Source organism: Meyerozyma guilliermondii, genomic scaffold (assembly GCF_000149425.1).
Source record: "Meyerozyma guilliermondii ATCC 6260 scaffold_2 genomic scaffold, whole genome shotgun sequence".
NCBI classification, from domain to species: Eukaryota; Fungi; Ascomycota; class Pichiomycetes; order Serinales; family Debaryomycetaceae; genus Meyerozyma; species Meyerozyma guilliermondii.
Genome location: NW_001809799.1, coordinates 932,937 through 946,873, shown reverse-complemented (window position 1 = coordinate 946,873; position 13,937 = coordinate 932,937). Strand labels below are relative to the sequence as shown.

The following is a 13,937-nucleotide window of genomic DNA, read 5'->3' as shown; positions in this document are numbered from 1 at the left end:
GAAAAAGAAAATGCGCAAACCCGGAATCGAACCGGGGGCCCATCGATGGCAACGATGGATTTTACCACTAAACCATTTGCGCGTTCCTTACTTAAAAACGCCCGGCAGGAGGGAAAACCTTGAAGAGGCCAGGAACACTTTATTCCATGACACCTGCTTTCAATGTGAGTATACGCCGTGCCATTAACACAGCTTTACCATCACACAATCACAGACAACCTCGTCGATTCTCATTTTCAATTGTAAATGGCCACAAAAAATTTAAAAAAAAAGAAATGATCACGCCCAGGATCGAACTGGGGACGTTCTGCGTGTTAAGCAGATGCCATAACCAACTAGACCACGCGACCTTTTCTTGATATAAATTCTCCAGCCGTCTTTGAGTCCTGCCACACTTTACCTTTGGGTGCAAATAGCATAACCTCCACTTTTAGTTGCAAAATAGTCTGACACAAATTCAATTTTTCATAATGCTCCGTAAACTCTGGGATGGGTCCTGGAAACCTCCTTCGAGTTCAAATGCCACTTTGTCATTTCATAGAAAGCGTCTAAGTAATGATACTTCCGATACCGATCTGAACGAAAACAGCAGTCAAAGTTACTCCAGCAAAAATATACCCAATATCAACAGAAGAGACAGCTTAGTGTCGCCTTTTCGATTTTCTGCATCCTCGGAATGCTTGAGTCCTGAATATACGGAAGATAGCATCAATCCGTTTGAAACTCAACCTTTGAAGAAAAGTAGAAGCTTTTCAGGAAGAGCCAATTCTCGTTCTCCTTTGTCTTGGAGGAAGAAGACCAAGTCAGTAAGGTTCGAAATTGATGACAAGGATGAGCCACCAGTGTTGCAATGTTCTTCTTTTGTGGAGGATACCGACTCACTGTCTACGGAAAAACTCGAAATTTTAACTCCTTTGGAATCCGATTCAAATTATTCAGCTGGTTCTTTTGAAAAGAATCTGCTGTCTGATCGTGTTCATTATAAATCAATGAAGGAATATCGTCGGTATGAAAATGAGGCACAAAAGGTCTACTCAAATATTCTCAAAGATGAGCTGATCGAGAATTCTGATGTAACTTTCCAGCAACAGCTGCTCCCCTATGACTCTCTTAATGGTATTTATAGATTGTTGAATCTTGAAAACCAGCAAGAGTCGTCTTTTGATTGCATACCATCCATCGAAAAGAAATTGAGAGAGCTTTCGACAGTTGCAAATGAAATAATCAAAATTGAGGCTTTGGGAGTTTGCACTACTCAAAATCAGAGTACTGAGACTGCTCTAGGTACCAGTCTTGACTTAGAGAGCCAAATCAAACAGATCAAAAGTTTCGTCACCACCTTGAATGCTGAGGTAATTCGGGTTCAAGAAGAGAAAAAATCAATAGCTAAAAAGCTTGCAGATAAGACTAGTTCTACACCTAGCGAAAGTAGAACCAACTCAAATCTTTCATGTCTTTTGGATGGGGTTTTGGCTGAAAATACTCGACTTAAAGCTGAGGCTGAAATTTTGGCTGCGAAAAATTGCAGCATTTTACAAGAAAATGAAGATTTGCAAAAACTGTCAAAATTGCTACTTGATGAAAAAACGAAATTACAACTTGATCAGAATCAAAAGTTGACAAAGAAGATTGAAGACAGCGAAAATTTGATAATAATGCAGAATACTACTATTACAGAGTTGAAAACACAAATTGAAAATATAACCTTTGAAAATGATGAAAAAATTGTGCAACTAGAAGAACAAATTACTGAAAAGGATCAAGAGCTTTTACAATTGAGAGACAAGAGCCTGGTTTACATCCGTGAGATCATGGAGCTAGAAAAGGATATTACGATGGAGCTAGATGATATTTCATTACGAGAAGCTGCTACTGCCGAAGCTATCAAAGACAGAACTCTTCTGCTCGAGCTTCAATTGCAGGATACACAGGCACGTTGTCAGGGTCTTGAATGTGCTGGTGTACAACTCAACAACAAGATCCATAAGCTCAATGCATTCAATAGCCATGCTTCAATTGTCCTCCATGCTTTGCATAATTATATAAAAAAGCTTCAGCATCTGCACCACAAAAAACTCAAGGAGGTGGAGGATACTCGCGACGCATTCAGTCAAGCAACTGTGATTTTCATCAAAGATATAATTTCAGCATTATATCCCGTGCTCAGTGAAGAAGCTCAACTGTACTTTAATCTGAGCAAATTTTTACCATCGGCCGTCATTGCTAGGCAAGCGTTCAAGCCCATAGTGGACAGCATTCACCAATTGGTAGAGGCTAATGCCTATTTGAGAAATTTGGACGACAGACGAGCTTCGCTCACCGATTCCAATTGCGACGCTATGCTCCAGCAAGTTACTAGGATTGTCAATTTCATGACAGAAAAGTCCTATGATGTATAACTGGTGGCCACAAACTTGGAATCTGTCAATAAACTGGTAAGAATACCTGGAAAGACTTCGACTTGATATGGCTCGAATGGAAAGCTCTCACCATCGACAGAAATGTAATGGCCCTTGCTATTGATTTTCGGTATGAGTCGGTATCCCCGAATCTTGGCGTGGAATACCTTGCTATTATGCACATGAGTTCCTTTTTCGACCGCTAGTATGGCGGAAAACGTATCTATGATGGATGATTTGGAGGTGGTCATGATGAGATCCATGAGGTGATCATTGGGAAGAGCGGCAGGGAAGAATTGCGCTCCCTTGGAAACATACGGGAGATTTCCAACATAGACTTGGTTCAAGGTGGATGCAACTTGGTCGTCGACTTTGACCCATTCGGTGGGAGGTGGTGAGTCTAAACCAGGATACTTCAAGTTCAAAGCCAGCGACAGGATTTCTGAGATTGGAGCCACAACTCCCACATGGTCATCGTAGTGCTCACGTAGTTGCTGCTTGGTATCTGTAGCATAGTCAATCCAGAGCTCACAAGGATAAGTGGTCCTCAGAAGCACCTTTTGTAGTACCCCAAGTTCGAACCGAATAGAGCCAATCCACCGCAAGTGCTCCGTACCTATATCTGCATCAGCAATCATTCCATAGCATTGTGACAAGAACGAAAGCCTTGTAGTGGCATTTTCGCCTGTACCTTGTGTAACAGCCATCAAGTCGAGTTTCGTACGCTGCGACTTTAGCATGGCAACAGTAGCATCAAAAGCATTGTCCGTCCCATGTGTGCTAAGACTCAAGGCATTACCAGACCCACAAGGAAGCTGGGTAACTGCCAACTTGTTAAATGCAGAAACTCCTTTGTCGGGCCGAGAATAAAACCCATTGATTACCTCAAACGGTATACCATCTCCCGAGCAACACACAATAATATCGTACTTACTAACATCAAGTTCTCGCATCAAGTCGGTGGCATGGCCCAGGTAGGTGGTTTCTACAAAAGTTATGTCTGCATTTGCAGCCTTTAAAACCTTTTCAATATGCTTGTCGTAAATGGATCTTGCCAGACCCGTACCACCATGAGGATTGAGAAGCACGTATATGGAAGGTTTCATGAGGCCATTAGTGTATGCATGAGACAAAATATACGACGAAATGTCATTATCGTGATCGCTAAAATCGGCAATATCTACATGAACTTGCATCTGAACAATTGTATGTTGGTGTACAAAAGTCAAGTTGACGCAATTTGACGCCACCTCCGGTTCATGCTCACACCACAAAACATCTACGTATCGTATTTTTTGCGGAATCTTGTCACTTTTTCCTCCATAAGGCCGACAGTATGAAAAGATCAGTTTGTCGAAATCTGGCTCATTATTGTACAGCAAAGCCGCATGGTCTTGCATGATGGCCAAGCCATCCAGAACAATCCGCACCGACACAGCGGGGCTCGGCTCGTATAACAAGTGTTCTTGTGACATGCTCAGGTACATGGCGGTACACGGGCCAAAAATAGTTCCGATAACTAGACGCGAGACGGACGGCAGATAATGGACTGCATCGCCTCGAGCACGTGACCCTGAAATTGCGGCAGTATAACGTCACACGATAAGCAACCTAATTTATCTGGGCGAAGCCACTTATAAAGCTGCAAAAAAAACCCAATAAAAACTCGAAAATGGGAATTGAACAACAGATTGCTGGAAAACTTTTTGGAGCAGTGAAGAATAAGGTTAAGGACATGAAACATGACCATGATACCAACTCTCATGCCAACTATTCTCGTGATGTTAAGCATGGAAATGTAGAGGACCATAATGAAGAATTACCACCTCTTGAGGTACAAGTGTACTGTCACAATATCAGACAAGAGAATAATAATATGATGGACGGTGAAACTCCTTGGTCGCAACGGAAAGCTGGAGTGATTCAGTCCATTGTGGAGAACTCTTCAAACTTGCCAACTTTGGTAGGACTCCAAGAAGTGAAGCAAAACATGCTCAATGATGTTATGGATGGGCTTGGGAAACATTGGACCCATTTTGGAGTTGGTAGACTGGACGGGAAATCAAAGGGTGAATTTGCACCCATTATTTATCAGCCTGAAATTTGGAACCTTAAGCAAGGTAAAACTTATTGGCTTGGACAAACTCCCGATAGACCCAGTAAAGGATGGGACGCTGCGTTGGAAAGAATTGTCACTGTGTGTATTTTTGAACACAGACAACTGGGAAAAGTGGTTACTTTTCTCAACACCCATTATGACCATAAGGGGAAATTGGCTCGTGAGAACTCGTCGAAACAAATTATCGACATAATGAAGTCCTATCCTGGTGCTAGTATTCTTGTGGGTGATTTCAATAGTCAGCCTCATCAAGAAGCTTACAAAACTTTGTCGACTCAACTCAAAGATACCAGTTGCAATTGTCAGCAAAGACGGGGCCCAGAACATACAATCACTGGATTCAAGAGAGGTGAACAAGAAACCAGCATTGATTTCATTTGGACCACTCCTGGTATTAACATCCTCCATCACGAGGTGAAGAACCACGAATTCAATGGCCATTATTGTAGTGACCATCGTCCTGTTACAGCGGTGGTACAGATCTGATAACCTTTTATAATCGATTATAGTGAATTCTTATATAAAGCCTTTACTCGTCGTCTTCCAAATCTTCTCCGCTCAACGTAAATGGCTCAGGAACAGGCGCCTCCGTAATATTCAACTGCCTGACCGTTTTGATCGCCTCAAATTTCTCTCCCGCCTTGGTATCCCGCAACACAATCACCCCAGCATTTCCTCGGTATTTGCGGACGGGAACAAACCTATCATCCTTCACAAAAGAAATGTAATTGGATTGAGCCGGCAATACCCTGCTCATATTCTCAATCTTGAAAGGTGTCTTGAGGTATCTAATTGGTTGTGGCTCGTTGCCGATTTCCTTTTCTTCTCCCTTCTTATCTTCATCTTTATCACCACTCGTTTCCTTTTCCTCATTCTTTAAAACATCCACTTCCATCTTGTCGTCTTCCGTGTCCTCGTGCTTCTTGTTCTTCCGAGCTCTGGCTTTAGCCTTCGCAGTTGTACTTAACACCGCGGTTGCAACCTTATCTGGTTGTTTCTCCTTGCTCTCTTCAACCTTGGGTGGGTATTGGAAGAGTTCAGGACGAGAGTGGCAGTTTAACTCAAACTTGGGCACCTTCAAGTCCTCCACGACTCCAATGATAGATGTAGGAGAAAATGACAAGGAAAGAAAATGCACGAATGGGAACCAGTACCACGACTGAGCAAATACAGTAAGACCAACGATAGCACTGGTGTTGAGGGTGTTGGCATGCGAGTTCTCCAAATTTATCGTCACATTACGACCTCCGGCATCGATAATACCCTGCGATAACGTTGCACCAAATTTGGCCAAGGCGTCTTCGTGCTTGTTTCTGACAGTATCAGCATAAAGCTGAGTGAACTCTTTCACCTTAGGATACAAGTTTTCGTTTTGCTGGATCAAGATCATGGATGTGGCCATTAAAGCTCCTTGCCGGACAAAATCCACAGAGTCCTTTGTGAGTGGCTCCAAGATATCAATAGCAGCAGGCAAGCTTCTTCCAGCGCACGAAATACCCAACGCCATAGCGGCACCGTAACGGACATGAGGGTTGTGGGATTGTGACAACAACTCAACAATTTGAGGTGTCGCAGTATAGTCACGAATCAATAAGAAACCAAGGCCCATAACTGACGCTCTTCTCACATCATCTGAAGGATCCGAAACAGCATAATGAAGCAACTTCTTGATGGCATCATTGTTGCCAGTTCCAGCATATGCTAATGAGATGGTGAAAGCACCTCCATATCTAAGGATGGGGTTCTCTTGTGCCATCAACTCATCGACTATGGTTAAAGCCTTCAGTTCCTGCTGGTAGAACAAGAGGGCAATTCCAATTGCCAAACCTCTGATGATGTTTTCGTGTTGTGTTTCTTGAGCGTAGGTCAACATATCACGAGCGATCGTTTGGTCTCCTGAGCCCAACATGACTAAACCCATGGCTAACCCAGCCGCTTGTCCTGAAATAGCCGAGTCTGAATACAATACCACCTTCAAAGCCTTCCAAGAGGTTTTCGTTTCTGCAACCCATGCCAGCCACACCACATCCAAGACAAGCGCCGTGGAGCATAACATCGGTTGTCATTATTACCAGCAGTACTACCATGGCTTCATCCAAGAACAGTTTCAAGTAATCGATAGCATCACGACCCTGTCCGGCAAAAATCAAACCGAGAGCAAAGAGAGAGCCACCCTTTGTATGTGGAGATCCGGAGGAACCAGGGAGGTATGGCTTCAAGATGTTACGTCCTTGGGACAAGTTACCTTTATGAATGACACCCAAGGCAGCGGTAGCAGAAAACTTTGACCAGTTGGTAGCCTTACCCAACCATTCCAAATTCTTACGGAAAAACGAATCATCAGTGGTTCCACAATGCATAAAGGCATTGGCGAATGTCACAGCGGAATGGAATATAGAACTGCGTCCTTCGAGCGAGTTTTTCGTCTTGTTGAGAATGGAGATATCGGTGTTGTTGTTCTTGTAAAGGAAGGTAATTTCCAAGTCGCACAGCGGCACTCCAGTCAAGATATGAGTCAAACGAGCAAATTGGGCAGGATGATTCGATTTGTCTAGTTTTTCGAGACTTTCGAGGATATTGTCAAGGAGTTCCTGGGAAGCAGTGCCCACCAAGTCAAATGCTCCTTGGTATGCAGTCAACGCATCGTCGCTATCGAGAAGCTGCTCAAACAAGTGGACAGCCAACGAGGTGTCACCTAACTGGACAATCACCTTGAAGATGGAAAAGAAGTCTCTGTGAGTCTTCAAACCCAAAAGGAGTTGGATCATGGATTTCAACACGTCGGTTCTGAAAGACGAGTCTTCAAGCACAGTATTAGAACACATAACCACGTAGTTGATGAGACTCAACGCTGTTTCGTCGTTTTTCACTTGTTTGAGAATACGTTCAACGTTGTCGAGATGATAGCTTTCCAACGAAACACCCAAAGCAAGCTTCAAATCTCCATTACTCACACACCGGTCCAACATCTTTTCGAAAATCGTCGTCAACCGTGGATCGATCTTGACCGATTTGTCATTATACGCTTGCTGACTCAAAGTATTGTAGAGACTGATGCATTGCGACACAATGGTTTCAATGTATTGCGATTGTTCTTCAACGTCAAACTCGTCGCCAGCACACAACGAGTATCTCACCGACGCCTCGAAGTCGCCCAAGTTGTAGTAGACCTTGGACATAATCAAGGCGGCGAGCGACCGTTTTTCAAAATTGGGGTCTTCGTAGAGCTCTTCCAATTCGGTGATGGAGTTTGCAATTTCGGCCCAAAGTTCGTCTACGACATCGTTGAGGGAACTCAAAGCATAAGCCTTGAGACTGGGGTCCAGATCGCCTAGAAGGGCGAGATAGGGAGCGGCAGAAACAAGTGCCATGGTGGTTGAGGAATCGCCACTTTGAAAGTGATATGGCGAGCATCCATACACCGAAAACTAGATTTATACAGTACGCACGGTTGCAATTAGTGCGGTTGCAGTATTAAGTAGAGTTTCTCGTTCCGATTAGTATATTTAGTTCTTAGTATAAAAGTCTGGTAGCTATCTTATAAGGAGTTTGTTCGAGCTGCTCGTACAAAGACTTGATATCAGCCAAGTCCACGTCGGAAATGTCCGCCATCAAATAAGCAACGTCTCCGCGAGAATCCGAGAACTGCTTCTCGATATTATGGTTCGACAAGATATTGTTGACGGTTTTCAACACACCAGGAACGTTCTGATGGATGTACAACACACGCACCGAGTTTTCTTGGTCCAAATCCAACGCACGCAAATGGACTTCGGGAAAGTTGACGGCTCCACTGGAATTTCCCTCATTGATGTATTTCGTCAAAGATGTACCCACTTCCACTCCAATGGCAGATTGAGCTTCCTCGGTAGAACCACCGATGTGGGGAGTCAAGATCACGTTTCTCAACGAGCACAACTCACTTGCCCATTCGTTTAGCAGATTGTTGAACAAATCTTCACCATTCTTGGCGGGCTCTTGAGGGTAGACATCGATGGCAGCACCGGCGATTTTGCCCACTTTCATGGCGGAAATAAGCGCTGGAATGTCCACCACAGTACCACGAGACGCATTGATCACATAGGCACCATCTTTCATGGCAGCAAATTGTGGAGTACTCAACATATTCTTGGTTTCTGGAGTAGCAGGAACATGCAAAGACACAAAATCAGCACGCTGCAACAACTCGTCAAGAGAATCCACCTGTTTCGAGTTACCCAACGACATGATCATCTGAACATCATAATAGATCACTTGCATACCCATGGCCTCTGCTAACACGGAAAGTTGAGCACCAATATGGCCATATCCTACAATTCCCAACGTTTTTCCTCTAACTTCCCAGCACTTGGCACTAACCTTGTTCCACGTACCGGTGTGCAATTCAATACTACGGTCCCCCAATTGTCTTGCCAAGGTAATAATTTCGGCAATCACCAACTCAGCCACCGACCGAGAGTTGGAAAATGGAGAATTGAAAACGGCAATTCCCGATTTGGCCGCAAACTCCAAATCCACCTGGTTGGTACCAATACAGAAGCACCCGATCACTACCAAGTTCTTAGCATGTTGTAACACTTTTTCCGTTAATTTGGTTTTGGATCTGATTCCGATGGCATGGACATCCTTGATCTTTTCGATCAATTCATCTTCCGGCAAAGACGACTTGTAGAATTCAACCTGGTATCCCTGTTGACCAAAGATATCGATAGCAGTCTGATTGACGTTTTCTAACAACAAGATCTTGATGTCGCCGGTGGAAAATGGCTTAAGAGCCTTGGCATTTTTCAGGGTTGGAACGTACTGAGAAAGGTAAGATTGAGTGGGAGAAGTGGAAACCGCATTGGGCAGCCCGGAGATACTGACACTACGTTCAAACCTCGTGGCGATGTTCTGGGGCGTGGACATGATATACAAGTTTTGCGATGAAAATCTGGAGATATTTATGGTGCAAAAAATCTCCTGTGAGTAATCTTGTCACGTGCCATGAACGAATCGGCCCGTGTTGTGCTCGGATAATAGGGGCTGGCGATAAAGGGGTTCCGAAGCCAATGATGGACCTCTTAGAGGATGGGAAACAAAGGTGGGTGATTGTGGTGCAAATAGTTGGGGTTTTTGGACATTCTTATCGTCTCGATGCTCATCGCTATCGCTGCTTCATCGATATGACTCGGCGCTGACTCGGGAACACATACGGCTGTGTGCAGACTCGCTAGCCATGGCGCGCGCTATCGGCCGATTATGTAACGAGATGATTTTTTACCGCGTATGCAGGCTGATCCCGTGTCTGATCCACTACAAAGGTAGATAAACCACCTTGTTTACTCCACATTTTTTGCGGGTGACGACTACTTGCAAAACGGCTTGAGTACCGCCACACGCTCAAATAATGAGTGTGTCTTCTCCATCGTCATCTCCAAGCTCTCCTTTAACTCCAAGAACCCGTTCTCGACTTTCTCGTCTCGGTTCAGAGACCAATATTAAAGTTATATGTCGAATACGACCAGCCAACGATGCTGAAAGCAGACGCGGGGGTAAATTGCTTAGTGTGGAGCTGGAAACGGTAGTTTCTGTTTGTTCAAAGGAACCAGGATTGGCACTTGATTTTGAATTCGACCGAGTGTTCACAGAAGATTCGTCCCAAGATGAAGTATACAACGAGTCTGTGAAGCTGACGGTCGAGGATTTTGTCCAGGGATACAACGGCACTATCCTAGCCTACGGCCAGACTGGTTCTGGAAAATCGTATACGATGATGGGTCCATTGAACAACTCGATTTCTCAACTGCGAGGAATAATTCCACGAATATCAGAAACTATCTTTGAGAGTTGCAAGAAGAGGCCTGATTTAGCGTTTAACATCCTGGTTTCGTTCATGGAGATCTATATGGAGCAGATCCATGATTTGTTGGACCCATATTCTGGTACAGATCACACCAGATTCATGATTCAAGAAGATAAGAATGAAGGAATTTACGTTCGAGGATTATCCGAAAAGTCGGTAACCAGCCCTCAAGACCTCGAATTGCTTTTAAACGAAGGTCTTGCGATTCGAACCATGTCATCGACACAGATGAACGCTGACTCTTCTAGGTCCCATGCCATTTTTCACATCAAGTTGAGGCTGGTAAATCCCACAAACAAGTCCACGATCAAGAGCAATCTCTTCCTTGTAGATCTAGCAGGCTCAGAAAAGGTTAATAAAACAGGAGCCACGGGCCACTCGCTCGAAGAGGCCAAGAAGATCAACAGCTCACTTTCAAGACTAGGAACGGTTATTTATGCCCTCACAGACGGCAAGTCCGTTCATATTCCATATAGAGACTCCAAGTTGACGCGAATACTTCAAGAGGCTTTGGGAGGGAACTCAAGAACCACGTTGATAGTCACTTGTTCTCCATCGACCATGAACGAAAACGAAACTATATCGACTTTACGATTCGGCGCCAGGGCCAAAAACATCCGGAATGTTGCCCATATTAACATGGAGTTGAGTCCTTCTCAAATGAAAGAAAAGTTGGAGCAGCTCGAGATTGATAATAGGGTTCAACAGGTATATATCTCTCGCCTCGAACAGGAATTGGGTCAATGGCGACAGGGACCTCCTCTCCAGAGCTCTGAAACTGACGAAATTGCATTACGAGACAACAAGATAGCCGAGTTGGAAAATACCGTATTGACTATGAAAATGGAAAACTTGAAGGTGGCTCATGAAGAAGAGCTGAAGATGTTCAAACTCGAAAATACTCTTCGTCGACTCAACGACAAGTTGAGTGACATCGAACTAATTAATCTGAACCTACGAAAGCATCTCATAATCACAGAAAAGTTAATTGAGTCTCGAGACAATCGCATCAATAAATTGGAACAATTTATTGCAAATCAAAGGATGCAAGTACAAACCGAATCCGAGTCGTTTGAAAGCAAACTAGCGCATTTGAAAGATAGAATCGATGCACACGAGGAAACAATTCCAATCAGCTAAAAATAACTACAAGTTTGCGGTTCCAACCAAGTTCAATCCACCATCGATTGGAAGCACAATTCCGTTGATATAGTTGGACTGTTTCGCACACAACCACAACACAGCAGACTGGATATCTTGCTTTGAGCCAAGACGACCCAAAGGATTTCCTCGAACCATTTCATCACCTTTAGTCTTCATCATTCCCTTGGTCATTTTCGTCTCAAAAAAACCAGGTGCAATTGTGTTGACATTTATGTGTTTACTAGCCAAAGTCAATGCCAAGTTCTTTCCCAAATGGGCCACTCCAGCTTTGGAAGCAAGATAACCATAAGTGCCTCCAAAATCAGTTGCAATCAACGAAGCCACGGACGACACAATGACCACACGAGAAGGGTCCTCGCTTGTTCCAGCCTTTTGCAAAAGAGGCGCAAAGAGTTGTATGGTGTGGAACACACCCGTGATGTTGAGCTCAAGTACTTTTCTGACTGCTTCGATCGGATGAGTATCGAATTTTTCACCGTATGTGGCACCGGCATTTGCGATAAGAATATCCAACCGATCAACCTCAGCGGTAACTTTACCAACGAAACTCTTGAGGTCGGCATCCTTAGAGATGTCGCAAGCAATTGAGATAATCTTACATGCTTTACCATTGGATTTTGCAATCTTTTCCAACTCCAGTTTGGCACTGGCACAAGCGTCTGGCTTACGAGAAGTAATAATGACTACGGAAGCATCGTTGAGAACAAAGCTCTCTGCAACATGAAGGCCCAAACCACGGGTCCCCCCAGTCACAAGGGCAATTTTTCCAGCAACGTCAAAGTTCGTCATAAAAGTGTTTTTGATTTGACTTTGACGTAACGCGGGGAAATACCGAGGCGCGCTATGCACAGAACCCTGGGCGACGCACGCGGATCACCGGGCGCATCATGCACCATGGAAATTAGAAACCACATCCGTTGCACCAAGAGCCAACCCCACAAAACGAAAAGGGGACGAGATCTACAAACAATATCATCAATAAAGCAACATCGCGCACCGGTATTGATCTTCAGGATAAGCTAAAATGAAGGCGATCATTTCGAACCAGCGTAGTGGTGGACTACATGGTAAGTACTTTTTACGAAATTTGGAACCCCACAATTAACAAAAGTGGTTCAAATTATTCGCTCCGGCACCATTCGGGCCAAATTCAACAGTGAATTTTGTGTCGAGGGGCCTCATAGTGCTGTCCAGAAGATACTCCGGTTCGAGTTTCGCAAACGTAGCTATTTGGCACTTGCTAGAAAGAATGGATTTGTGCAACTTTTTGAAAGCGGTCGTCGCAATCAGGCAAATCCGGTAACAAAAATCAGTTTCAAGTTGTTCAAAGAATGGAAAAATGCGTGTGTTTCCACGCTGGACTCGATTGTGATGCTTGGGGTGGCCCACGGTCGGTTTCTTTACAGCTGTTCGACAGAAGGAAAGTTGATCTTTCGTGACTTGTTGAACGACGATTCTGATACAAGCAACCGGATTTTTTTGGTACAAAAACCGGTGTCTGCGGTAGAAGTGCGTGATGCAGAACCAGGAGTGGTGCAGGTGGTCTGCGCCGGCAAAGGGAACCCGGTGAAAAAGTATTGTGTGGATCTCAATCGCGGCCACCAAGATCATGGCGTGAGACGCAGTGATATTTGTTGCAACATTATTGGTCATGGAGGTACTAACTGGTGGAATGGAGGCGGCGATACGTCCACTGGATCAGATTGGAGCTACGCCGTGCCTACATGGAGTGTTGAAGGAGTAGATGATTGGATTATATCGACGGTTTCAGTTGAAAAAACTGTTATTTGTGGTACTCAAAACGGCACCGTCTTGTTGTTCAAAGACGGGGCTAGCGAGGTGGGTCACAGGGTAAACTTGTCGCATTTTCCAATTCGAGACCTTGCGGTGCATGGGCTATACGTTGTGTGTCATGACAGTATGTCCAAAGTGTTTTTGCTCGATCAAAACTTGGCGATACTTCGCGTGTACGATGGGTTGAAGATCGGACCCGTTTCCAGCTGCAAATATGTTTTTGATGACCTGGCATTTGATAGGCGTCGCAAGGTTGCAACTCTGGTGGGCTCTGATACTCTCCAGATGTTTGTGGTAACCACCAATTTGGAAAACCGCATGGTGATCTACAAGCTCGAAGCTACGGCCGAAATGGTGCTTAACATGGAACTACATAGTGGAGCTCCATGTTTTGATATTTTGGGCCATGGGTCCAATTTTGCATTGTTGCAAGAAATATGTGGTGAAGCTGGAATGGTGCCCAACAAAAGAAGACAACTATGGCAGCCGCTTGGTATGGAAGCAACCGAGGTCGCCAAGCCACGAAAGGCCATTAATCATGAATTATGAATGAACGAAAATCCTACGATCCTACGCTACTAATCCACCAAACTTGCTAAACTTAACAATCCTTCTC

The 13,937-nt window shown here is 44.4% G+C and overlaps 10 protein-coding genes and 2 non-coding genes across 12 annotated transcripts; 4 read left to right on the top strand and 8 right to left on the bottom strand. All coding sequences in view use genetic code 12, as the record gives it.

Moving 5' to 3' along the window:
* Positions 1-11: 11 nt before the first annotated feature.
* PGUG_05992 lies at positions 12-82 on the bottom strand. The gene has a single exon. It is a non-coding gene; the product is annotated as a tRNA-Gly (tRNA).
* Positions 83-276: 194 nt separating this feature from the next.
* On the bottom strand, positions 277-350 carry PGUG_05991. Its single transcript has one exon. It is a non-coding gene; the product is annotated as a tRNA-Val (tRNA).
* Positions 351-470: 120 nt separating this feature from the next.
* On the top strand, positions 471-2,399 carry PGUG_01721 (uncharacterized protein; the record flags this gene model as incomplete). Its single annotated transcript, XM_001486000.1, has 1 exon — positions 471-2,399. The coding sequence occupies one exon, from the start codon at positions 471-473 to the stop codon at positions 2,397-2,399; it is 1,929 nt and encodes a 642-aa protein (XP_001486050.2).
* LCB4 (sphinganine kinase) lies at positions 2,387-3,886 on the bottom strand (the record flags this gene model as incomplete). Its single annotated transcript, XM_001485999.1, has 1 exon — positions 2,387-3,886. One exon carries the CDS (start codon positions 3,884-3,886, stop codon positions 2,387-2,389), a length of 1,500 nt encoding a protein of 499 aa, XP_001486049.2.
* A 185-nt stretch (positions 3,887-4,071) lies between these two features.
* On the top strand, positions 4,072-5,004 carry PGUG_01719 (endonuclease/exonuclease/phosphatase family protein; the record flags this gene model as incomplete). Its single annotated transcript, XM_001485998.1, has 1 exon — positions 4,072-5,004. One exon carries the CDS (start codon positions 4,072-4,074, stop codon positions 5,002-5,004), a length of 933 nt encoding a protein of 310 aa, XP_001486048.2.
* A 43-nt stretch (positions 5,005-5,047) lies between these two features.
* On the bottom strand, positions 5,048-6,574 carry PGUG_01718 (uncharacterized protein; the record flags this gene model as incomplete). The annotated part of the gene is made up of 1 exon (XM_001485997.1): positions 5,048-6,574. The coding sequence occupies one exon, from the start codon at positions 6,572-6,574 to the stop codon at positions 5,048-5,050; it is 1,527 nt and encodes a 508-aa protein (XP_001486047.2).
* Positions 6,393-7,889, bottom strand: PGUG_01717 (uncharacterized protein; the record flags this gene model as incomplete). Its single annotated transcript, XM_001485996.1, has 1 exon — positions 6,393-7,889. One exon carries the CDS (start codon positions 7,887-7,889, stop codon positions 6,393-6,395), a length of 1,497 nt encoding a protein of 498 aa, XP_001486046.2.
* Positions 7,890-8,031: 142 nt separating this feature from the next.
* Positions 8,032-9,426, bottom strand: SER33 (phosphoglycerate dehydrogenase; the record flags this gene model as incomplete). Its single annotated transcript, XM_001485995.1, has 1 exon — positions 8,032-9,426. One exon carries the CDS (start codon positions 9,424-9,426, stop codon positions 8,032-8,034), a length of 1,395 nt encoding a protein of 464 aa, XP_001486045.2.
* A 481-nt stretch (positions 9,427-9,907) lies between these two features.
* KIP4 (Kip4p) lies at positions 9,908-11,503 on the top strand (the record flags this gene model as incomplete). The annotated part of the gene is made up of 1 exon (XM_001485994.1): positions 9,908-11,503. The coding sequence occupies one exon, from the start codon at positions 9,908-9,910 to the stop codon at positions 11,501-11,503; it is 1,596 nt and encodes a 531-aa protein (XP_001486044.2).
* A 6-nt stretch (positions 11,504-11,509) lies between these two features.
* Positions 11,510-12,316, bottom strand: PGUG_01714 (uncharacterized protein; the record flags this gene model as incomplete). Its single annotated transcript, XM_001485993.1, has 1 exon — positions 11,510-12,316. The coding sequence occupies one exon, from the start codon at positions 12,314-12,316 to the stop codon at positions 11,510-11,512; it is 807 nt and encodes a 268-aa protein (XP_001486043.2).
* Positions 12,317-12,628: 312 nt separating this feature from the next.
* On the bottom strand, positions 12,629-13,180 carry PGUG_01713 (uncharacterized protein; the record flags this gene model as incomplete). Its single annotated transcript, XM_001485991.1, has 1 exon — positions 12,629-13,180. One exon carries the CDS (start codon positions 13,178-13,180, stop codon positions 12,629-12,631), a length of 552 nt encoding a protein of 183 aa, XP_001486041.2.
* Positions 12,899-13,870, top strand: PGUG_01712 (uncharacterized protein; the record flags this gene model as incomplete). The annotated part of the gene is made up of 1 exon (XM_001485992.1): positions 12,899-13,870. One exon carries the CDS (start codon positions 12,899-12,901, stop codon positions 13,868-13,870), a length of 972 nt encoding a protein of 323 aa, XP_001486042.2.
* Between the last annotated feature and the right edge of the window lie 67 nt (positions 13,871-13,937).